The 24,946-nt window shown below is 34.0% G+C and overlaps 1 protein-coding gene across 1 annotated transcript in view; it reads right to left on the bottom strand.

Moving 5' to 3' along the window:
* The window catches only part of LOC150107382 (HEAT repeat-containing protein 1-like), a 111,690-nt gene that overhangs the window by 37,332 nt on the left and 49,412 nt on the right, over window positions 1-24,946 (bottom strand). Inside the window, exons 7-9 of the mRNA XM_090391823.1 lie at window positions 21,014-21,099; window positions 13,197-13,421; window positions 3,382-3,492 (exon numbers count right to left, since the gene is read on the bottom strand). Coding sequence (XP_090247949.1) covers window positions 3,382-3,492; window positions 13,197-13,421; window positions 21,014-21,099 — 422 coding nt within the window. The remainder of the gene's footprint in view (window positions 1-3,381; window positions 3,493-13,196; window positions 13,422-21,013; window positions 21,100-24,946) is intronic.

Genomic DNA, 24,946 nt, shown 5'->3' with positions numbered 1-24,946 from the left:
TTTAAGTTTTGTAGATCTGGAAAAGGCATATGACAAGGTGCAAAGAGAGAAGCTATTCAAAATGCTACAGTTATATGGTGTTAATGAGGCATTATATCAAGCAATACTTAGTCTTTATTGCAAGTCAGCAGTTAGAATTGAAGGAAGTACAGGAAGGTGGCTTAATGATAAATCTGGTGTCAGACAAGGATGTACATCATGCCCTCTCTTATTATCTATATAGATCACATTATGAAGGAAAGTGGTATTAAACCTGATATCAAAATTGGAGATGTTAATTGTAGCTCTTTGTTTTATGTGGATGATGTTATACTTTTAAATAAATCTGCTACAAGTCTGCAAGATTTCCTGACTAAAGTGAATAATTTTGTAACAGATATGGTGTGAAGGTCATCATTAAAAAGACAAATACAATGAAAATAGGCAAAAACATTGAAAATATTAACTGCATTGTGAATGGATAACTTATAGAACAAGTAATACATTTCAGCTACTCGGGCACGATTTTTAGTGAAAATGGTAAATTAGATATGGAAATAGACAACAGAATCAACAAAGCCGGTATGGTAGGAAATCAACTGAATAAATTTATATGGAATAAGAAAGAAATTAGCCAAAACACTAAATTAGCTGTATACAAGACAGTATTCAAGCCAATATTAACTTATGGATCTGAGAGCTGGGTCAGAAGTAAAACACTCGACCAAAATCTAGAGAGTGCAGATATGAAAGTCCTGAGAAAGATTAGGGGCATGAACAGATGGCATAAATGGCAATATCATATTAAAGACGAGGATGTTAGGAAAGAACTTGACATTGTCAGCATCCAGGAATGAGTTAGCAGAGCTAATCTCAGATGGTATGGTCACTTAAACAGAATGGGAGAGGAAAGATTAGGAAATGCTCTCTGCCAGGCTGGGAGGAAAAAGACCCAGAGGAAGATCAAGATATAGGTTGATTGATACAGTAAAAAGTGCCTTAGAAGACAAAAATATAAGACCTGATAATATTGGAGTATTTACAGGTAACAGACTGATTTGGAGGAAAATTGTAGATAGGAGGTTGGTAATGATGTAATTTTTCATGTAGTACTATCATACCTGTACATCCCTTGAGGTATATATCAGGAATTTGATGACGATGATGAGATTATTGAAATCTCGACAGAGAACAGATTAATCTGGAGGAGAATTGTCAAGCGGTATAGTAATTATGTAAACTTTTTTCATTTGGCGCTTCATAATATCCCCCCTCCACAGGATACACAACAAGAATTGACGTGATGAATGAAGAAATTTCTCAAACCAGCAGAGTTAATGGTTTCACTGGTCACTTGGTTTATATGTACTCGTTTTGGAGTTCTGATAATATCTGCTGTGCATAATTCAAGTTTTTCTAATCTTTTTATACAAGTCTTGTACACCTGATGATGTAAGTTCAACAACTTATTAAGCATATTGGATTATATTGTTTATTGTAATTTAACATTTAATTTAATTTAATTAAACACCTGTTTTGTGTTTACAAATGTGGTCTCTATGCTAGAAATTAAATGAAGTAGTGGTAAGTGTTTATCAATGTTACAATGCAAAACTTGGAAAGTTTAAGGCAGCCATTTCTGTTCAAATTTAGTCTCTACAGAAATTCAGGGCTCTCTCTTTGTATAGTTTGTGTCTAAAGTATTTATTTCTATGAAAAAGCTTTTATAGAAGGTTTTATATGCAAACTAAATGCTCTCTCTCTTTTTCATGAGCAGCTATATTAATATATCATTGAGGAAGAATATTTCATTCAAGAATTATTATTATTTGGAGACATCCACAGCCCACAACCATTCCTCTACTACCGTCTTAACATTCGATAGCTACGTTTCAGAGATTAAGCCAATAATTCAAAAAAGAGAGGGAAAAAATATCTATACTGGAAATGAGTAGGAACCAAAGCCATGCTAAAATTTTACATTAAAATTATAAGTCATGAGTGTTCTCACTTGTTTTGATAGCACTAAGTGATTTATGTCAATGCAGTGAGTGGGCATTTTATTAGGAACACCTCCCCATTTAGAAAATAGATCACTCCTTAAATGTCACATTGAATTACATAGCTACAGTTTTTTATATTAATCATGCATATGACAGTTCTGTTTTAACTTAAGTGTGGTATAATTGTTGGTGTCATTATCTCACAAATGTATACTCTTCTGGACTATTTCATGCACAACAGCTTTCAGACTATACCAGGAGTTCTGTAATAGCAAGACAATAGCAGTCCTGTGAATAGAAACAGTTCATTGATACACAAGGTCAGAGAAGAATGGCAAAGATTATGAAGTGTAACAGGAGGGCCACAACCAGCCGTATCACAGCTCAGCACAATATCCCAGGTTCCAATGCTGTCAGCAAAGAAAAGGAAGGTGGCCTCAGTGGGCATGTGATCACCAACACTGGACAACTTAATGAATGAAAAAATGTCACCTGATCTGATGAGTCCCAGTGTGTACTGCATCATATTTATGACAGCACCAGAATATGGTGGCAACAACATGAAGCCATGGACCTTTCCTGACAAGAAGATGCAGCTACTTGCAGTGGTGGGTGTGTAATAGAGTGTGGAATGTTTTCTTTTCACACACATTAAGTCCCCTGATACCAGTTGAATACTGCCCAAATGCCCTATCTTTTAACATGCTAATCATGTTCACCTATTCATGGTTGCAGTTTACACATTGTGAAATGGATACTTCCAGGAAGACAATGTACCACGCCAAAGCACATACATGTTGAAGTGGTTTGAGGAACATGACATTGAATTTTCTTTACTTCAGTGGCCAGCTCAGTCCCTGGACATTAACCCAATAGAGCAACTTTGGGATAAGGTGGAACAAGCAGAATGAGAAGCAACATGCCACCATCCAATTTGTAACAATTGGACACCGTCATTGTAACTCTATTACAAACCCACCACCGTCATTGTAACAACATGGACAAACATCCCAGAGGAACATTTTAGACACTTCCTTGAATCAATGCCACAAAGAATACATAATACAGGCTATTCGTAAGGCAAAATGGGGTCCCACTCTTTAAATGCCATTCCTAATAAGGTGGCCACTCAGTGTATGTTATATGCATTTAAGATTACTGTGGCTTAAGAATACTGTATCATATTAGAAACAAAAAACTGGACAAGTGTGTAATTAAAATAATTGAATCTTAATCATAATTAATGTATTGGCTTGTTTTCTATTTACTATAAATGCATCAATAAGAAAGAACATTTCAGTATGGGGTATGAAAATAAGATATAAATTTTAATAGTTCTATTAATATGAAATATATCTATAAAGTAATAAAATTTTAATAATGTAGATGAAAGTATTACCTTCTTTCAATCATATACAAAATATCACCAGATGCAATCTTCAGCCTCGACAATTTTTCTTCATCATGTTTAAACTTCATATATATCTTCACATAAACAGTAAAGAGTGTCCTATAAAAAATTTTTTTTTTAAATCAACATAAGCTTAAACCTTAATGGGGATTTTTTGTACAGCATTTAGATTCAATACATTGGTATCAATCTAATTTATTAATAATCAGTTCGTGCCAAAGGAAATGAGATTTGAAGTTTGAATTGCATTTGTATGTGTGTGAGATACAAAATTTTTATTATTTGTTAAAATATTTATATTTTTTTAAAAAATATTCCAGAGACCTTACTCTAGTAGAGACAAAGGTAAAGAAATTCATCTCCTACCTTAAAGACATTCATAAATATCCATGCTCATGGCAGGTGGCAAGATTACAACTTGTAGCCTATTGGTTGGAAAGCAGGTATGCTATCCACTCAACCAATCATGTCAAGTGGAAAGTGAACATCATACTGATTAAAAAATGAGTTGTTGACACCAGGCAATGAATTCCATCATCCGGAGTGAGAATGTCTAGTCTCTAGAGCAGGGTTTCCAGATTATGTAAAAATAGAGAGAGAGAGATTGAAACCAATCCTGCATAAAATATAGGATTAAGTTTAATAATAAATAAATAAACCTTTATGCAAATAAAAGTTACTGCAATTACCACATTAGAAACGTAGTGACTAATGCTAATGTGTGTGTATGTATATATATATATATATATATATATTTTTTTTTTAAGACTGATCCCACCCAAGAAAGGTATGTAAACTTATGGTTTATTAGTACTGCAGATTAGCTAAGAATTTTTTTTTTTTTGTCTTTTATTAATTTTACATATTTTTTGTATTTTTATTTATTTTATATTTACATAATCTAGACTCTGCTCTAGAGACCAAACATGGAACTTTTTCAAGCGGCATCAGGCCTCCATCCAATAAGCAGAATGGTGGTTTCATACTAGATGATGAAATTCATCTCCCATCTAAAAACAATCAAAAACATCCATGCTCACAGCAGATTACAACCCACAGCCTGTTGGTTGAAGAACAATTATGTTAACCATTTATCAGCCAACCAGGCCAGCAAATATATATTTACCATATTTACAATACCAGAATATAAAAATTACATGCTATTCTAATTATTTAATATTAAGTAATTAAAATCCCATCACTTAGCTTCAAATGATTTTTCATCATCACCTTCTCCTTCCTGTTAATATAGACAGTCTGCTACAATCAAATAAGTTGGCTTTCTAATCTGGACAAACAAGAAAGATGTTCTGCAGAGTTATCTGTTTTTGCAAGAAGAAGAAAACATCCCAAAGTTTCAAGAACTTCATGCCACCTCACCATGTGATGGGTGGGTTGTAGGAATTATGGCTAAGGCAATTATGATGGTCATTATGTTTGGTGCTGCTATTTCTTTCTGGAGGAAAAATTCTTTCTCCTCCATATATATTAAAACAATTATTTCCATTCAAAGTTGTTGCTACAAACTTTGATTGGAAACTTAGCTTTGACCAACTTTGGCTGAAGCTATCATCCACATGTAGTGTGGGTCAGCCTCAAGAGTATGCCAAACTAAATGTAGGGATCCCTCCCTCAACCGATTCAAAAGTACAATGGTTCAGGCTGACTGCTAGATAGTACATGGAATTTGCTGGTAACATATCAGGAGGCCTCTCCCTTATCTGTATCATTTTCTCTCTCTCTAAGCAGGAAGAATGCTTAGATCTTAGAAAGATGATGTTTTGCAGGTCATTCACCCTCCCCCCCCCCTCAAAAAAAAAAAAACATTCAAAAACAATACACATCCACTTTCCCAAAATTTAGCGCTAAATTGCAAAATAGATAAAGTGCAACAACCAGACTTTGAAACCTGATCAGTTATTTTTAGCAGAACCTCACTGGTAGCCACAACCACAACTGTCCACCTCAACTTTCTTAACTATACTTTCTGATTTCTTCTGCCACAAGGGCGGAGCCTGAACAAATCTGAACACTATGTTAGAGAATGGTAAATCTCGAATCACCTCTTTCTGACTTAATTTCCACCTTCCCCTATTCAGCTGCTTTCCTACCACTGTCGATTCTGATAACTATTCTGACTGTTTTTTCATTATTTGTCTTTGAATCATCTACTGTCCACCCTGCCGAGTCTTTCTTGGTGACTTCAACATTCACAACTTAGACTGATTTCCTTTCTCCAATTTCAATGGCCAAGCTGGAAGAGATATTTGCTATTCACAACAAACTGTACATCCACTGACCAGAATACTTCCCCACTCTCCCAGCTATTCCCTTTGTAACTCAGCAGCATTAGTTTTCTGTCTACAGGCAATACAGTAGCACCAAAATGCACTATTGTGGTACCAATGTGCTTCCCTAATTACCATTCCATTTTTCTTCAGATGACTTATGTTTTCACTTTTCTGAACAACCAAAACATCTTTTCCAACAGCATAACTGAAAACCTAACATCTCGTTTCTTCCATGACTTATTATTATTCCGTTCTTTGTTAACAAAGGAATTATAAAGGATTTTACATTACCACATTCCTGTAACTTATTCTGTCAATCCTTTCTTTATAATTTCCCTCCGAATGTTCGATCTACCTTGGACTCGATCCCAAACCACTATTCAAACCTTGGTTTTCCAATCAATGCACCAAAGTAGTTCAAAAAAAAGAATTATGCATATTGCAACTGGCTTGAAACTAAAATTCCATCTTCCAAATCTGCTACAAGGCAACATACAGCAGATGCAAAAAGACCACTGTCCAATCCATATCTGACCATATAAGCGCCAAGTGCATAATAACATATAGTCTGACCACAGATGTGAAATCCTTCAATACTTCTGTACATGGCAGAAGAAGGAAAAATCCATTCCGATAATTGAGTAATCGATGCATTTCATGGCATGAGTGGCTATTATTATATGTTGGAAAATTAGCTTTTCTTTTATGAAAATTCTAGTTTTTAAAGTGGTAACTATTTTGCTTGTACAACAGTTAGAAAATTTTACGTACAAAGCATGTGATTTCGCGTGTTGGTGATGAATTCCTACATCACCTTATTCCTTTCTCCCCTTCAGCATGAATTGACTCTTCTTGGCAATCTGTCAGCCAGGGATCTGGCATCTGTGGTCAGACAGTACCTCCTGCTTAAATGGTAGTCATGTGTTCCTGTCTCTCACAAATACCATAAGGCACAACAACTTTTTGCCAATTCACATTTCAAACATCTTAACATCAAAACGGTACATTGTAATATCACCCAAAGACAGGGTGATCTCCCAACATTCCTGCTTCATTGATTCTCTAGCAATAAGGATCGAGGCAAAGTATTCCCCTACCCCAACTACTTTACCAAGAATTGATAAATACATAAATACAATGGCTATATGAACAAAGAATTAACAAATATCTAGATAAAATAAAACAAAATGAAGAAATAGAAATAGAATGGCTTAATATAAAAACAATACTAAATGCAGCAGCAAATGTAAGCTTGGGAAAGATCAAAAAATTCAATAAAAGGAAAAAACTGAAGATCTGGGATGATACAATCAAAGAAATAATCAAAAAGAAAAAAGAAGCCCATCACAAATGGTTAAGCAGTAAAAGATTAGAAGATAAAATAGAATATAAAAGAATAAGAGCCATAGCTAAAAGAGAGGTCAGAAAAAGACAGAGAATCATGGAACAAATTTTTTTCTAATATAGAACATGATTTATATAAAATAAGACCCAATGTATATAAGATTATGAAACACTTAAATGCAGATACTAAAGAAAACATAAAATTAAACATCGAATTGAAATGAGAAGAATTTCTAAATTTCTACACAGAATTGTGGACAGATAACTGGCAAACATTTAATGAAAATGAAATAACTAAAGAAGAATTAGAAATCAGCCTGAAAGAAACAAGAAATGGAAAATCACCTGGAGAAGATAAGCTAGGTTCAGAACTATATAAATATGCAGGAACAAGATTCAAAGAAAGACTCCTATTATTTTTAAATAAAATTTATTCAACTGGTAACTCCCCAATAGAATGGAAAAAAGCAATTGTGATTCCTATCTTTAAAAAAGGTAGCAGAGATTACCCTAAAAACTATAGAGGTACAAAATATATAGCAGAATTTTAAATAGCAAACTAATGAAATATTCCAAAAATTTTATTTTAGAAGTACAGAATGGATTTAGAAAAGGACGATCATGTATAGACCCAGCCTTTTGCCTAAAATTAATAATAGAGAAAAGAAGAGAATACGATTTATTGACTTTGAAAAAGCATTTGACAAAGTTAAAAGAAGCATTTTATTTAACATATTAAAAGAAAGACAAATAAAAAATAATATCCTAAAAGCTATCATAAGTATATATGAAAATAATCAAATACAAATAAGATTAAATCATGAGCTATCATATACGAGAGAGATAAACCAAGAGGTCCAACAGGGATGTCCGCTCTCAGCAACTCCTTTTAATATTTACCTAAATGATATAATAATAAAATGGAATAAAAATTGCCATCAAGGTATTAAACTTTCTCATACTGTGAACTTAAACACTCTCCTTTTTGCCAACGACCAAATAATAATTACAAATTCTGAAGATAACTTACAGAAAGCTATTTTAGATCTAAATGAGAAAGCCAAATGGTATGATAATATCAACAGAAAAATCAAAACCTATGGCCTTTAAAGGACAAGATCCAGCAAGAACTAAGATAGTAATAGATAACAAGATCTTAGAACAGGTGAATTCATTTAACTACCTAGGATGTATGATCACATATGAAAATGAAAAAGATATAAACGTAAAAATGGAAAAATATTTAAAAATAACAGGTGTAATTAACTCTATATTTAAACCAAACCTAGTTCAAAAACAAACCAGACTAAAAGTATACAATACATTAGCCCTACCAGTCATTGTATGGAAGTGAAATCTGGAATAAAACAAAAAAGACAAACAAAGATTAATAACAGCAGAAATGAAGTTTATGAGAAAAACTGCAAAGTACTCTATTTGATCACAAAAGAAACAAAGAAATTATGAAAGAATTAAACCAAGAATCAATAATAGAAAAAATTAACAAAAAATATAAACATAAATGGATTGAACACTTTCAAAGAATGAAAATATAAAAATTACCAAAACAAGCCATTAGAAAAAAGAAAACCAGGACGTCCTCTTAAACGATGACTTCTAAGGTCGGAACAGGCCACGCTAGGCCTAAATCCTTGATATGCATGATGATGATAATGATAATAAATACATGTTTCTTCTAGACTTTCATCAGAAAGATAAGCATAACTTAGATAACAACAAGCTTCTGGTTCTGATAGTATTTCCCTAATTAATGTCTATTCAATATCATCTTTACAATCTTTTGCATTCATCCAGCATATTTGCTATGACATAGAAACAAAGCTATATTCAAACAATTTCAAAGAAAGGAGACAAAAGCCAGCTATGAAGCTACTGTGCTACTGCACTCCACTAGTTATTCAAAGACTACCAATATGGAGTCTATGACTATTCAAAGCAGATCTCCTTGGCAACATCATCTATTAATGGACACAATTTACAGAAAAGTTTATTGAAAACTGTGGAGCATCTGATGGCTTTCATTCAGATACACTATATTTTATTTATTTATTTATTTTTTTAATTAGGGAAATTATACATTAAACAGTCTTAAAAAAATTGGAAAGAAAATTGGGTTAATTAAATGTATATTTCTCTCCCCTCCCACCATTTACAGTAATGAAATAGTTTCTTTTAATACTGTCATGAAATTAAATTTAGGGTTATAAATTAATTCACTTGTCTGTGTCTCCAAAAAGAGAATAAAGATTTAATATAATTAAATAATTTATAAAATGTTATTGTTATTAAAACAATTTTTAACTTTGGTTTATGTTCTGAAGTATTGCTAACTTCAGCAACATTTTGTAATGGCAATAGAGACAACACGTGGATTTGACAATATTGATAGTTCAACTACTATTACACATTTTGGCTAATACCAGCAGTTTGAAGCTGTAGCATGCATGCATGCATGCAGAGATTGGAGAAGAATGACATGGTTATCGGTGGCATTTTGACAGGAGAAAGGGTTATATGAACATATTTGGTGACTATTGGATTTATCTGAAAGTATTTATTTTCAGATAAATACTTTCAGATAAATACGTACAACCACCAGAAGATAAAAAAATCTACAAGAAGGCATATAATATTGTTTGTTATAAGGAATATAAAGTAGCTCAAGTTTGGAGAGAGGAAATTCCAGTACTAGTTTCGTCTGTTTGTTTATTTAACCCTGTGCTGGTTCTTGTTAACAGATGAAAAGAAGACAGAACATTTTATTTCAAACAGAAAGTTGTGTTTTTCTTCTAAACAGTATTCTTTATGATGGTGTGTGTGTATTACAGAATGCTAAAGACAAGAAGAAAACTATTGCTCAGTTAAAGAAAGGAACCGAATTCATGCACCGAAGATTTTTTACAGAACTGTAAAGTAATAGTTTATTCCAAGTAATTAATCTTCATGCTTAACTTTATTGAGCAAGGTAACTTTCATGAGAATTGTTTATACTGAAGCTGCAGAGGTAGGATTACATTTTTTATTTGTAAAGTCTTAATGCTGAGCCAGAGTGACAAAATTCTTTATTGGAATTGATGGTAGTAAAATGCTACAGTAATTTATTTCCCGATAATGAGAAAAGGAATATGTTTCTTTTGTTTTGTTCGTTTGTTAGATTTTTTTTTTTTTTTTAATTCCTGAAATTAATTTTAAATAGCTGAGTGTGAGAGAGAAAGCGTCTCTTGCAATTTTTTTTTAATGTAACTAATTATGTTTGTATATTTAATTAAACAATATCTCTTTTGTATTACAATTCTCTTGTCTTATTTTAAGAGATAAAGTGAATACACGAGTTTTAATAGTTTGGGGAAAACTAGAATTGTTTTCAAAGTAGATAGTGACTATATTGGAAAGAAACTAGAAATATTTAAATGATACTATTGGTACAAACCTAACCTTGCGAATAATCTATGTGGTTTTTTTATAGGTGCAGGCAAAACAGACAGACAGACAGACATACATATGGCACATACATTATTTTAGCAAATGGTGCAATCAATACACACACAAATTTTTAAACAAACTGAAGAGACAACAACAGGATGGTTTACTGTTCTTTTGATTAACAAAACCATGTGGTTATTCTTGACATTTCCAAAGTACTTCATGACAAGATAGTTCCAGCATTTATAAAAAAACTTCATTCATATCAAAACTATATTAACAAACCTAATTCTTAACAACTCAGGCATCGCAATTACTCTTAGATATTTGAATTACTTAATTTACTGTACACGTAAGTTATTTTACATGGAAAGAAGAACAAAAATACACAAATTAGATTTTAAAATTTTAAATTTTATACAGAACAAAGAATGCAACATAGCTTAGCGCTACACTCAAGCCAACAGTCTGACTGCCTTATGAAGATCATATACATGATAGAGCAGATTCATTTTGGGCAGGGTCAGGTCTAAGAAAATGCTGGGGAAGGGGAGGGGGTGAGGCAAAACCAATAAAAATATAGAAATATATATAATTAACTTCTCTCTATGACTGACTATTAATATAAAAGTTGGATGCAGTAATGAGAAAGGATGATGTAAGAAGATTACTTACATAACCATAGCCATCCCATACATTAAAGGGTTATCAGAAAAATTCAACAGAATCCTACAACATTATAACCTCAATGCCACCTTTAAACCACCCACTAAACTTAAAACCATATTCAACTCCTCTAAGGATCCTCTCCTCCCATTAGCACATCCTGGAGTCTATTGCATCCGCTGCACCTGTAACTTACCGTACATTGGTGAAACAGGACAGACAATCCCCATACGCAAAAAAGAACACATTAGACACATTAAATATAACAATTATGGTGAAGCAGGCCTCTCAGACCATGCGCTCAACACCTTACACCAAATCAACTGGAAAAGCACCCGCTCTTTACACCACACAAAAACCTGGTATGAAAGGAAATTTAAGGAAGCCTGCAAAATCCTGATAAACCACATAAATATCAACAACAAAGATGGCATGAAAATTCCAAGGATCCTGATGGCACATATTCAGCCTACCTAATATATAAGATCCAGCATAAGTCAGGACTCTAACCAATCTTCAGCTAGTATTAGAAACCATTCCAACTGGCTGGAATGTACAAGTATAATCATGATGTTAATATATGTATATAGATAGATACTTAAATGTCGATATATAATTTTTTTTTCCACCAGAGGTCAGGCCAACAATTGTTGTAGCAGTTGGTCAGTATCTTTAACAAACCAGTTTGATTGTAGTGTAGCTTGTTTTCTGTGTATACTTGTATACTCCAGAAGATGATCTTGACATAAAGGTCGAAACGTCAAATGTAGATTTTAGTTATATTAAATTAAAGTTTTTATTCAAACACGGTAGTTGTCTCCATAATTTTCAAAAATGCATTCGGATCACCGTGTAAGCAAACAAAGTTTACATGTGAAGTAACTTCACTACTGGGCTATTTGTATATAGAATCTAATGACTTTACATTAACTGACTTGGTATCCCATAATGCCATGCACATATCCTTATATATAATGCTATGCATTGTGGGAAGGGACACTACCCAGACCAGTTTTGACCTTTATTGAGGTCTCATCAGTGGGAGCCAGACCCAGAGATGATACCAAGGTAGAAGTAATGCAGCCCATATGTAGTGAAGCATAAAGAATTTTGCATAATGGAAAATTATTATAATACCAAGATATACCAAAAATGCTGATGTTCTGATGAGCTAAAATATCTTTCCTTGATTGTAATTGTTTGCCATATTACTCACCTAAATGTAGGAGCCATAATAGGCATTATCTTCAAATCCTTCAGAATCTAGCTGAAAAGTCTTCATTCAATTCAGAATTACTGGATGTTTTACATGACAGTGAAACTGAGAGCTGTTAATTTTTTTTCCACAGTAGTGTAAACAAAATTTAAATTCCATTAAGCTTTCAGAGAAATTCCTGAAATAAATAATAACTGGGATTCCAAATGTGGATGAAAGTATGCTGACAAACAGCCACCTGTGACAAGAACTTGGTTAATCAGAAAAATAGAAATATTTAAAAAAAAAAAATCTTTTTGAAACAACTTATTTTTGCTGTTTTTTCTGTTTCTTTTCCTTGTGAGAGAGATACTGTCAAGACTCATTATTCTGTAGCTCACCATTCTGAGCTGAAGATGTTCAAATGCACAAGATGTCATTGTGCAGTTTTCTTAAGAAATGGGAAAGGAGTCTTTGCTACTTCTGTGTGAGACAGCCAAGTTACCTTCAGCCCTTATAAATGCTCCTCACATCACATCCTAGATGGGATCTGAATTTAATCCTTTTCAACCAAAAGATTACGATGATAACATGTTAATGGTATTGACTGTGTTATGGAGTTTGAAATCATAGCTGAAACAATTAAGATATTAGGATATATCAGCCTGTATACTGTATGTATTCTCTAGCCAGTTTTCTTGCTGTATCATTCTCATGAATGCACTACAGAGAGTAAAAATGTGCTGTGAAATGCAAACAGCTTATGATGTTGGTTGCTATTATATCACTTCAGGAAAATAAGACATACTTCAAAATATGAAAGTATTTCCAAATATGAGTTTTATATTAAAAAAGACACTTACTTAATGATAAGTGAGATATCTTCTTCACTTAAGTTGGTAAACTGAACCAGAGACTGCAGTAGAATTGATGCTTTCTTCTTCTTTGATGCTAGCACTTCTTTCCTTAGCACTAATGTAATTAACTTTTCAAACAGAGGAATCAACATTGCTGAAACATGATAATGGTTGGATATATTTTCCAATATTTCTATAGCTTTAGAACTGGAACACATGTTCAGAAGTGCCCTAAAAAAATAAATAGAATAAAAAAATTGTATAAGAACTCGATGCTATTCATTTCAAATAAATTTGAATATTTTCAAAAACAAATTATACTAAAATATGCTGCACTATCATATATCAGCCATATGAACTGCATTTGTTTATTAGAAATTTACTTTAGTGGGTTAATTATACTGGAAATAAAATAACTTTCCTAAATATGCTATGTATTTTGCTCATGCAATAACTGCAAAGCTTTTTGTGATCGCATTCCCTTGAAATCTCTCCAAGTTGGCAAGTCTTATTCTTAATGATGTTTCATTATAGTTTTCTGAAAAAGCTTGACAAGCAGGATGATGCTGATGATAATATGAGCAAAGTATATTTCATACCTCAATGATCAAAAGAGATCACAAACACTGTTCAGAATCATATAATAATAATAATACCCACACCCCCAAAGAACACAGCCTTGTCATGGCAGTGGGGCTTGTGTGCTTCAATGATGTTGAAAGCTTGCTGGTGGTAGCATAGCTACCAGCAGGTTCACCCTTGTCAGATAGGGCTCAACTGAGGAGCCAGGCTAACAGCATTCCATCCCCATTTAATAGTGAAAAGCAAGAAGAAATCCATACTGGATCAGTCGATGCCTGAGTCATAAAGGACTGGGTCAGATGTTGTGGGATCTGGACATCAGGCAGCACAAGTGGGCTACAAAACCCAGCTCTCCTTGCTGGGCAACCAGAGCAGGAAGCTGAAAGCAACTGGTAGAAACTAAATGTAAAAAAATGGACTGTAGAAGAAAACAGAGAAATGTTTTTACAGATCAACACCAGAAAAACAGCATTTTAGAAAGTGTATGTACATGATTTTGAAAAAAAATTTCCAAAATCTGCAATAACAGACCAAAGACCAAAAGAACTTCATTTTCTTCATCTTCATCATCATCATCTTCCTTATACCCTCTTTTACCTTGCGGTGTCGAGGGTCCATCGATCATCGGACCTCACTCTGTTTTTACAGGATAAGGTGGTCAGCCTTATGCCCTGGTGTATCCTATGGCCTGTAGTGTTGATTTCTCAAGGCCAGTTTGCCTGCTTGTGGGATGAAAAACTCCAGAATAAACTGGGGAAAAAACCCTGCTGTCCACGCCCAAGACTGGCTAACTTGCTAATCATTTTCAGCAACAAATTATTTATTGGACTTGAGCTAGAAGAGTTACATAATAAACTAACAGCTCCAGTAAGAGAAAATCATCAGAAGGAAGTTGTATCTAACTTTCAAATTCAACACAGTGAGCAACAAGCTGATGACATACCTCAGAATGTTTTAACAGAATTACAGTTTAAAATGAAGTCAGGGATATTGGAACACATGAATTCCATAAATGATCACATAAGACTACCAACATTAAAAGCCTTACATAAATCTAAGCTAAAACAGCTCCTCTTAAGACACAAATGCTGTGATATAAACCATCATAACCAATAATATAAAGGGAACATATCAGCTCTTATACAGCACAGCTTATATCATTACAATGAAGCACGGTTGCAAACCACAAAATTAAAAGCCAAAGATGAAGCAATCTGGACCATGGAAAAATCTGGTTAGAATGAAAAGTCAAACTTCAAGCTGATATGAGGAACTTCCTTATTGATAAAATGATCCTCAGAAATTCAAAAAGACAAAAAAAAACTAAATTAAACATGGCACATTAGATTATAGGAATGCATTTGATCCCCTCCCACACTCCTGGATCCTAAAATCATAAATATTTGGAATTAGCAAAAACATATGCGCGTTTCTGGCTACTGCTGCTATGAAATCATGGAAAACAACTTTAATAATCAATAATGAACGATATGGAGAATTTTTCAAGGTGATTCCTTGTCACTGTTACTTTTCAACATTTCTTTGATACCGTTGTCTATGATTTGGAAGAAAAAAAAACTTGAATATGAAGTTCATAAATATCATATTAAAATTTCCCATCTGATGTATATGGATGATTTGAAGTTATACGGAAAATCGGCACAAGTAAATAGAGATTCTTTACTGAACATGGTTCATAATTTCAGTCAGGACATCAAAGTGGAATTTGGTTTGGATAAATGTGCAATTTTATCTATTAAATAAGGAAAAAGGGGTGCTTAAGGGTCAAAGATGTATAACTGAGAGGAGACCTACACATAGCCTTTAAAGGAATGCGGAGAACCGACCAGGGCTTCTGACCTAATGTCCAATCCTCACCTTCTCGTGGTGCACCCTGTTGGGTATCTACTTGGATACTGAACGGACGAGGATGGGCTGGCAATTTGGGATTTAGCCGACCAAATTGTATTCTTATTGGTTAAACCAAAATAAAGAATGTGCTACAACATGACAAAATTTCATGCCGGCTGAGGCGTCGCCTGGTTAAACAAGGCCCCCGTTGTTTTCGCCAGGGAACCAGGGCGAACAGCGAAAAGTCAGCTACTGGAACAAATCTGAAAATAAACCCCAACTCAACATCACCAGAGTTAAAGATCGGTACTATCAACGTAAGAAGCCTGAATGGCAAAGAAATAGAGCTAGCTGAGGAATTAGATAAGTACCAGATTGACATAATAGGGGTGACTGAAACAAAAAAAGACCAAAACTGGTGAGATCTTTCTGAGCAATATAGAAATATAAGATCTGATAATGTTGGAGTGTTGACAAGTAACAGACTGATTTGGAGGAAAATTGTAGATAGGTAATTAACAATGATGTAATTTTTTTCATGTAGTACTATCATATCCTGCACACCCCTTGAGGATACATGGCAGGAATTTGATGATGATGATGATGAAATAAGGAAAAATTAATGATGCTGGCAATTTTAATTTCAATCAGGAGAAATATATAAGAACAATTTCAGATAATGAACATTATAAATACCTAGGAATATTGGAAGCCAGTGATATTCTCCACTCAAAAGTTAAACAATAAGCAACAGCAGAATACACCAAAAGTCAAAAATATTCTGAGAATAAAACTAAATGGACTGAACACAATTCGAGCAATGAACTCTTGGGCTATACCAGTGATCCAAAACACAGGTGGTATAACAGATCGGACAAACTGGACCATAAAACTAGAAAATTAATAACTATGCATCATGCATTACATCCACAAATTGTTGTTGACTAGCTGTACCCTACCAAAAATAGGTAGACGGGATCTGCTGCAAGTGAGACAGACTGTTGAAGAAGAAGAAATCAGTTTAAAAAATTACATTGCCAATAGCACTGAGCAAGTCATTTCACAAGAGGACCTAAAAGTAATAGGGAACAAATCTGATTACAAAAAGGAACAGCAAAATAACTGATGTGTGCTGGAAAAATAAATCCTTGCATGGCCAATTTCTTTGAGATACTGAGGAAAAAATTGACGTGACGAAGACTTGCAATGGCTACAGTATGGATATATAAAAAAAAAGAAACAGAAGAATTTATTCTAGCTGCTCTAATGCTCTTCTAATGCAATCAAAACAAAAATTTTGAACATCAATAATAACAGCAAATGCAGATTATGCGATCAGAAAGATGAGGCCATAGAACATCTAATCAGCGCATACAGCAAGATAGCCCAAACTGATTATAAATACTACCATGATCAAACAGCCACAGGAGTTAAACTAAATGCACATAAAACCACAGGATTGTGGTGTGGCAAATGGAAAAACTGAACGGATTCCCCAGTGTCTGGTCACTGGTTTTGCTGAGGGAAAGGAAACAAATACATAGGAATTTACCAGGGCACCAATATGAGACTCTGCCTCTATAAGAGGGGAGAGCAATAATTGTTAATCAAATAGCTACCAGTGTCCTTTGGCATACACTAAAGATTCTCATGCCACCAGTGCAATATGTCAAACAAATACAGTCAACCATCTTTCGATTCATATGGAGCCAAACAAATTGGCTTTTCTACTCCAAGCTAAGTACTTCTCTTAAAGAAGACAAAACTTGACTGCCATTGAACACAGGATAACAACGTTCCGTACTCACTTTTTCCACAAGGACTGTACAGGATACTAAGACAGTACTACATGAAAAGATTATTATTATCACAAGAGACCTCCAGAGAGTCAGGAACTCGTTGAGTGATGCCAAATATCACTCACACTATATGTCGGAACTTTCGTTGAATTTGTTCATACCATCTGCACTCACAACCTCCAAAGGAGAGCTTCCTTTTTATTATTTTATTAATCTATTATCTATCAGTACTTCAATATTATCAGATCTTATATTTGGTCTAGTGTATCAATCAATCCACCTAGATCTTGGTCTTCTTCTGAGAGACCAAGATCTAGGTGGATTGATATAGTAGGAAAAATAGCAAAGCCTTTACTACCTTTCGATAATATTAATAAATAAATTAATAAAATAATAAAACAATTAATAAATAAATCTACAGATTTATTTATTAATAAATTGGTTACTAATTAGGAAAAAAGAATTTTTTTTTTTTATTTTGTACCCCCCACTTAAAATTTCACTGGCTGCCACTGCTATCCATACAGGATTAACTGTCCTATTATAGCATTAAGCTATACACAGTTTGCTATGTACAACGGTGGTCTGAAAAGTTCTCAGTCTAACAATGAAAAAAACGAATTTACAATTTCAAAATTATTTTTATATTTCAACATAATCTCCCTTAAGACTAATACATTTATTCCAGGGATGCTCCAGTGGCTCTCAGTAAGATCTGCAAAATACCCCTCTACAGCTGCAATCACCTCTTGATTCGAAGAAAAACGCTCACCAAGTGAGGAAGAGTTTTAGTTTTGGAAAGAGATAGAAGTCAGAGGGAGCCAAATCTGGGGAATATGGTGGATGTTCCAACAATTCATAGTGCAGAGCCCTTAATTTTCCTATTGCCAAAACACCTTTGTGGGCAAGTGCATTGTCCTGATGAAAGATGATTTTTTTCTTCTGCAAACCAGGTCTTTTCTCACGAATATTTTCGTCTAGTCTAGTCTGGTTAAAAGATCGGAATAATATTCCAAGGTTATTGTTTTACCCTTTTCAAGATAATTAATAAACAAAATGCATCCCAAAACACCGATGCCATGACCTTTCCTGCTGATGGAACTGACTTTGTCTTCTTTGGCACTGAACAACCAGCTTCTGTCAACTGTTTTGACTGCTGTTGGGATTCTGGTGTGTAATGGTGAATCCAAATCTCATCCATAGTAATAAATCGATGCACAAAATCAGTTTTATTCTTGTTAAAACACTCCAAGCACTGTTCAGAAATTTTTATTCATGCAAGTGCATTTTTGGTCTGCTGCGAGTAAGTTCGGCACCCATCTTATGCAAAGCTTTTTCATTTGCAATTCTTCATGCAAAATATATCCTACACATTCTTTTGAAATGCCTATAGTCTCTGCAATTTCAGGCATTTTGACTTGCTGGTCATCCAATACCATATCATGCACTTGAGCAATGATTTCTGGTGTTGTTACACTTTTTGGACGTCCTTCACATGGATCATCTTCAAGGCTGGTACGGCCACGTTTAAACTCGGCAGCCTATTTCTTAAAAAAACGAAGAAGAGTGCCCATAAACTTTTATGAACTTCAAATGAATTTCTTTTGCCGTTAAACCTTCTTATACAAAGAATTTTATAACTGTACAATACTCAATTTTATCCATTTCAAGGGATACAGACAACACTTTTGTTTCAGACAACTGTATAAAACAAACTATTTGATAGAATGACTCAATTTCACATGGATGCTTATGACAGATGTACCAACTTAGAGAGAGAGAGAGAGAGAGAGAGAGGAAAAAAAAAAAAAAAAAAACCGTCCCAATAGTGTTGCCAGCTATGGTCAAGGCCGAGAACCTTTCAGACCACCATCGTATTTCTATATGCAATCTCTTACCAACTTTTCCAAAATATTCATCCTCGCTCCACAGATAATTGATAGTTACACATCAGTCTTTACAGTGCTGTTGTGCATTAGGATTACCATACATTCTTTCCACTCCTGTGGAATCTTCCCTGTGCAGACTCAAATTATACATCCAGATCAAAGGAACAACCAGTTCAGCTAAACACTCTCTTAGCATCCATGCTGATATCCCATTAGTTCATATTGCTGAATTCATATTCAGTTTGTGCAACAGCTCTAGTACCACCTACTGATACACCTTTCTTTCTCCACTATACAGGTAACATTGAACTCAATGGTGCATGAACTAGATTGATTACTTTTTGCAAAATGAGCACTCATTAAATGAACAATCTCTTTTTCTTATCTACAAACACATACCATCTGCCCTTTAGCTCCTTTCTAGTTTCTTTTTACTCACACTTAACTTTCCATACAGTAGCTGCAACTAACATAAATTAATATACACCGCTCAGAAAGAAATCAACAGACAGAATTCCCCCCTCCCATTGGAAAAGTGCATCATGCAATGTAACAAGTCACGTGTTTGTAGCTGGTATAAATCGGTGGAATATGACGCTCACAAGTCCATTTAGCTGTATCAGGGTGAAATGACTGTGAGAGAAACTGAGGAAGTTTGAAAGCGGCATTGTGGTAGGATGCCGTGTCGTAGGCCTATCTGTTACAAATGTTGACAAACTGGATCATCCTAGGTCAACAATCAGTGATACCATACTGAGATGGAAGCGCAGGAAATCAACTGCAAGCGCAGCCCACAGTAGATGACCAACCACACTTACTGAACATAACAATAGGAATGCCACGAAGGATAATTTGTAAAAAGTTCCATTCTTCAGCTGAATGCGGAGTTCTGGCCATTGACTGGAACATGAATCTACACAAATATATTCAGAACCGAGGCTCATAACATGAGTTTCCTTAGGTGGGACTGCAATATGCAGACCTCACATTACCCAAACCAACATTCAGCATTGTTTTCAATAGTGCAAAGAGAATGTATAATGGGAAGTGAAAGTTGTGTTATTGAGTGACGAATCATGCTACACCCTCTACCAAGCAGATGAATGGGTGTGAATGTGGTGAATCCTGGGTGAACATCTCTTACCAGTGTGTGTGTAACCCCAACAATGCAATGCTGTCTACTTTGTTGCGTTTATACAGAAGTGACCATTGTCTCTTTCAGCAAGACAATGCACTGTCACCGTATCATAAGGTTTTGGCTGTAACTGCGTGGTTTGGACATGAACTTTACCACTTGATTGGCCTCCACAGAGCCCTGATCTCAACCCTACTGAACATCTGTGGGATGAACTGGAATGTCAGGTACGGTCAAGAGATGTCTGCTCCACAACAGTCCAAGAACTCAACACATGCTTATAGGAATAATGGTCCAAAATTCCCATTGAGTGCTATCATACGCTTTTGGAAAGTATGCCCTGTAGGACTGCTGCAGTCATTGTAACGAAGGAAGTCTTATTAAGGTGGGCACCATGGCTGTTTGTTCTTCACACTATGGTATCTGTTGACTTCTTTCCAAGCAGTGTAAATATTGTATGAGCTACTAGCTAAAGTAAAATATTTTAAATATTTTAATTTATTAAAATATTAATTTGAAAAATTAGATACTAGTTAGAACAAAAATCAAATAAATCTTAATACTTACAATTTTGGGAATTTTGTGAGTTCCTGGTGTTGGTAAATAGTCAACAAACATAAAATACCTTCTCTCATCAAACTAGGAACAAAATTCTATATAAAATGACATAATTAGTAAAATGATATATATATATATATATACATACATTATATATATTCACATTTATATTCTGTATTATATTAAAAGTTTAGAATAAAAGAAACTGGGTATTTTCATTTTGTTTTAAGTAAAACGTTAATGGTAATAACACAAATCGCACATCTTCTTACTTGAATACCTGATAATCACCTCTTCACTGTCCAAATACTCTGGATCTCTTTTTGACCCATTCTCTTTCCAGATATACCACAATGGTTACCGCTCCTCTCGACAACTCAGACCACAATCTTGTGCAAGTCATCTGTCTTACACAGAACACACTTCCCCAAACCACTCCCAACCTCGAAATCCTCTGGCACTACTAAAGTGCCAACTAGGATGACCACCAGAATTTCATCTCCTCCTTTCCTTGGTCTGACTACTGCTTCAATTCATCCCACTCTAATACCTGCTCGAAATAAGTCACAGAAATTATTCTCACTGGCATGAAGGCCTTCATTCCCAATCAACCTAAAACCCTCATCTGTTTTCCAAACCCTTATTCAACAGAAAGCACATAATAGCAGTCAAAGAAAAAAATTTGTACTCCCAACTATATTAAAGCATGCAACATATGCAAAACAGTCATCAGCAGATCCAAATCAAACTTTATACAGGTCAACAGCATAAAACTTGCCTCCTGTTCATATGGAAGCCATACCTTCTGGTCCCTTGCCAAGGCTGTTGGATGCAATAGATAACCAAGGGGAATTGCCACCTGTCATACCAGAATCCAAGCTCCATATGCCTTCTGTAGTTTTCAACAAAAAGATATTGGAAAGCTACTAAATAACTTGGACGCTAAAAGTCTTCTGGTCCTGATGGCATATCTCCAACTGTTCTGAAACATTGTGCTTCAGAGTTAAGCTTGTCCTGCAATGTTCATACAATCTATTATACATAGCTGGTACTTATCCCAATGCATGGAAGCAGTCTCATATCCAACCTATTTCAAAGAGAAGATAGAAGTCTACTGTCAAATAACTGACCAACTGCCATCACCTCTGTCTTCTCCAAAATAATGGAGAACATGATCAATAAAGGAGTAGAAAGGCAGTTCATGTCAATTTATTTAACAGTATTAATTCAACACAAAATAATAAGAAATATTAATATTTACTTAAGTTATTTGTTAATATTTCACTGTATTATATCCAGTATCTTCAAAGCACAAAAACCATTTATCACTCTACAAAAACTACAAAAATTTAGATAAAAGTGGGACCAGGTTTAAAAAATTGTAATGGACAACACAAAGAAAAGTCCTAACTGGTGCCATCTACTGTTGGATCTTTTTTTTTTTTTTTTTTTTAAATTTGATCTTAAAATGACTGTCTTCCAGATTTTGGGTAAATTGATACAGCCATACTTATTGAGGTTTGGAGAATGTTTCAAAGCTGCTGCTGATTCCAAAAATAACTCATCCATTCACAAGATGAATGGATAAATTGCCAATTTGTTCTTCTTCTTCCTATCATGGATTTTAGGCCAAATGGTCTGTTCTGATCTCATCCCATTGCATTCTTAGTCTTTCAATTCTTCTTTTTCCATTTATTTTATATCCATATAGTATTTTTGGAAATCTGATATTCTCCATTTGATTTACATGTTCTAAATCGAATGGAGAACCATTTTTGTTTATATTTACTCGTATAGTGATTAACTGGTTTTATATTCAGGGATTGTAAAATTTCTTTGTTTGTTTTAGGATCCACTTGATATATACAGCTGTTTTTCTGAGAAATTTCATTTCTTCTGTTTTTCATTCTTCATTTTTATGATCCAAGTTTCAATTACAAATAATAAAGTTGGTTTAGACAGAATGTTATCTAGTCTGATTCTGATGTGTTTTTGTACCAAGGATGGCTTAAATATATTATTTATTATACCATGTATTTTAACAAAATTTGATATTTTAATAATTATATCTTTTTCATCTTTGTATGATAAGTTACATCCTAGGTATTTACTTGTTCTAATATTTTATTATATATCAATATTTGACTTCTTATTGGGTTTTCTCCTTTGAAAGCCAATATTTTTGTCTTTACTTTTGATATTTTCATATTATATTGTTCTGAAATTTCATTTAATGATTTTACTGATGTGTGTAGATGATGTTCCAATGTAACTAAATACAATTTGATCATCTGCAAATAATAGTGTATCTATCTGATTGTTATAATTTATATATATAGATGACACCAATTAGGACTTTAATTTGATCATAAAATGACTGTCTCCCAGATTTTTGGTAAATTGATACAGCCATACTTGCTGAGGTTGGGAGAATCCACCTAGACCTTGGTTTTCCTCTGGGTCTCTTTCCTGTCATTTTTGCATCAAACACCTGTTGTGCTAACCTTTCCTCACCCATTCTATTTAAGTGGAATAGGTGCTTGGGAGGAAGGAGGAAGGAGGGGGGAATATATCAGGTAATGCTGAAAATCCAGTGGAGTCTGGAAAAGGAAAAAAGCAGAGGTGATATGGTACACTGCCATACTCCTCTTGATATGTTTGTTCGTATTTGACTGCTATTTTATGTCCTGTATATATTTTGAATAGATTTAAGAGCTGGCTTGGTATATTTAGATCAGTTAATATTTAAAATAATTTTTGTCTATTAATTTTATCAAAGGTTTTATCATAATCAATGAAGGACATGTGTGTTTCTTTCTGAAATTCTCTTCACTTTTCAATTAATATTTTTAGAGTGAAAATGAGTTGATTCAAGATTGGTCTTTTTGGAACCCATTCTGTTCTTCTATATAGTTTGTTCTCTACAATACTGTTTAGTTTCTTTTTTAATATTCCTGCATATATTTTGTGCCCTCCATTTAGCAGACTAATTCACCTATAGTTATTGCAGTCATTTTTATTTCCTTTTTCATAAATTGTGGCTACCACCTTAATTTATGAAATTAAGGTGGAAGACATGGCTGTTTGTTCCTCACACTATGGTGTCTGTTGACTTCTTTCCAAGCAGTGTATTTTCAAATTCATTGCAAAAACTTACCATAAGAGATCAATTTAAACAGATGTGTATTTAAGGAAGATGCAATGTCACCTAACCTGTTTGCAACAACTATGAATAATATCTTATAAAGAATTAAACTAAAATGAGAAATTAATACAACAGAGAAATAACAATCATAATTGTATTTGCTAATGATGATAATGATACTGTTTTAATTTCCTACAACTCTATAGAATTAGAATTAATGCTTAAAAAAAACAAAAAAGAAGAAGAAGAAAGAGAAAAGCTAAAAGAAATGAACCTAGGAAGTAGCATTATAGAAGAAATTTATCACATTTGCCCTTAGGCGATCAACAAAAAACAGCATAAGCAAAATAAGAAGTGCTGCCTGAATCTCCTACAACATACAGGCAATAATTAAAAATTAAAATGTCGATATGGTCATGTTTATTTAATAATCACATCCTTTTGGCACTAACCTTAGAACAAAACACGATAATAATAAAAAAAAGACAAGCAGGACACACTGGAAGAAACATCAAAGACAGGCAGACACAGTTACCAAATGGCATCATATCTCAGAAACATCAAAAGAAAATAAGAAATACTCCTCTCAACATATTTAAAAACATCCAATTGCATTGGAGAAGCTAGTCTAGAAATAGTTCAAGCAAATCTTCAGCAAAGTAAACCATGAGGATTTCAGTACACAGACTAGCCACTGTTAACAACATATTCTAACATAAAAGGGTACATAAATTCGTGTAGAAAGAGCAACAAAAAGTTCTTGATTACATTATTGTTTATAATAACAACTTCAGATT

This window comes from Typopeltis vanoorti, chromosome 4 (genome assembly GCF_054136105.1).
Source record: "Typopeltis vanoorti isolate ZY-2024b chromosome 4, IOZ_Tvanoo_1.0, whole genome shotgun sequence".
Taxonomy (NCBI): domain Eukaryota; kingdom Metazoa; phylum Arthropoda; class Arachnida; order Uropygi; family Thelyphonidae; genus Typopeltis; species Typopeltis vanoorti.
This window is presented reverse-complemented; position numbering and strand designations above follow the sequence as displayed.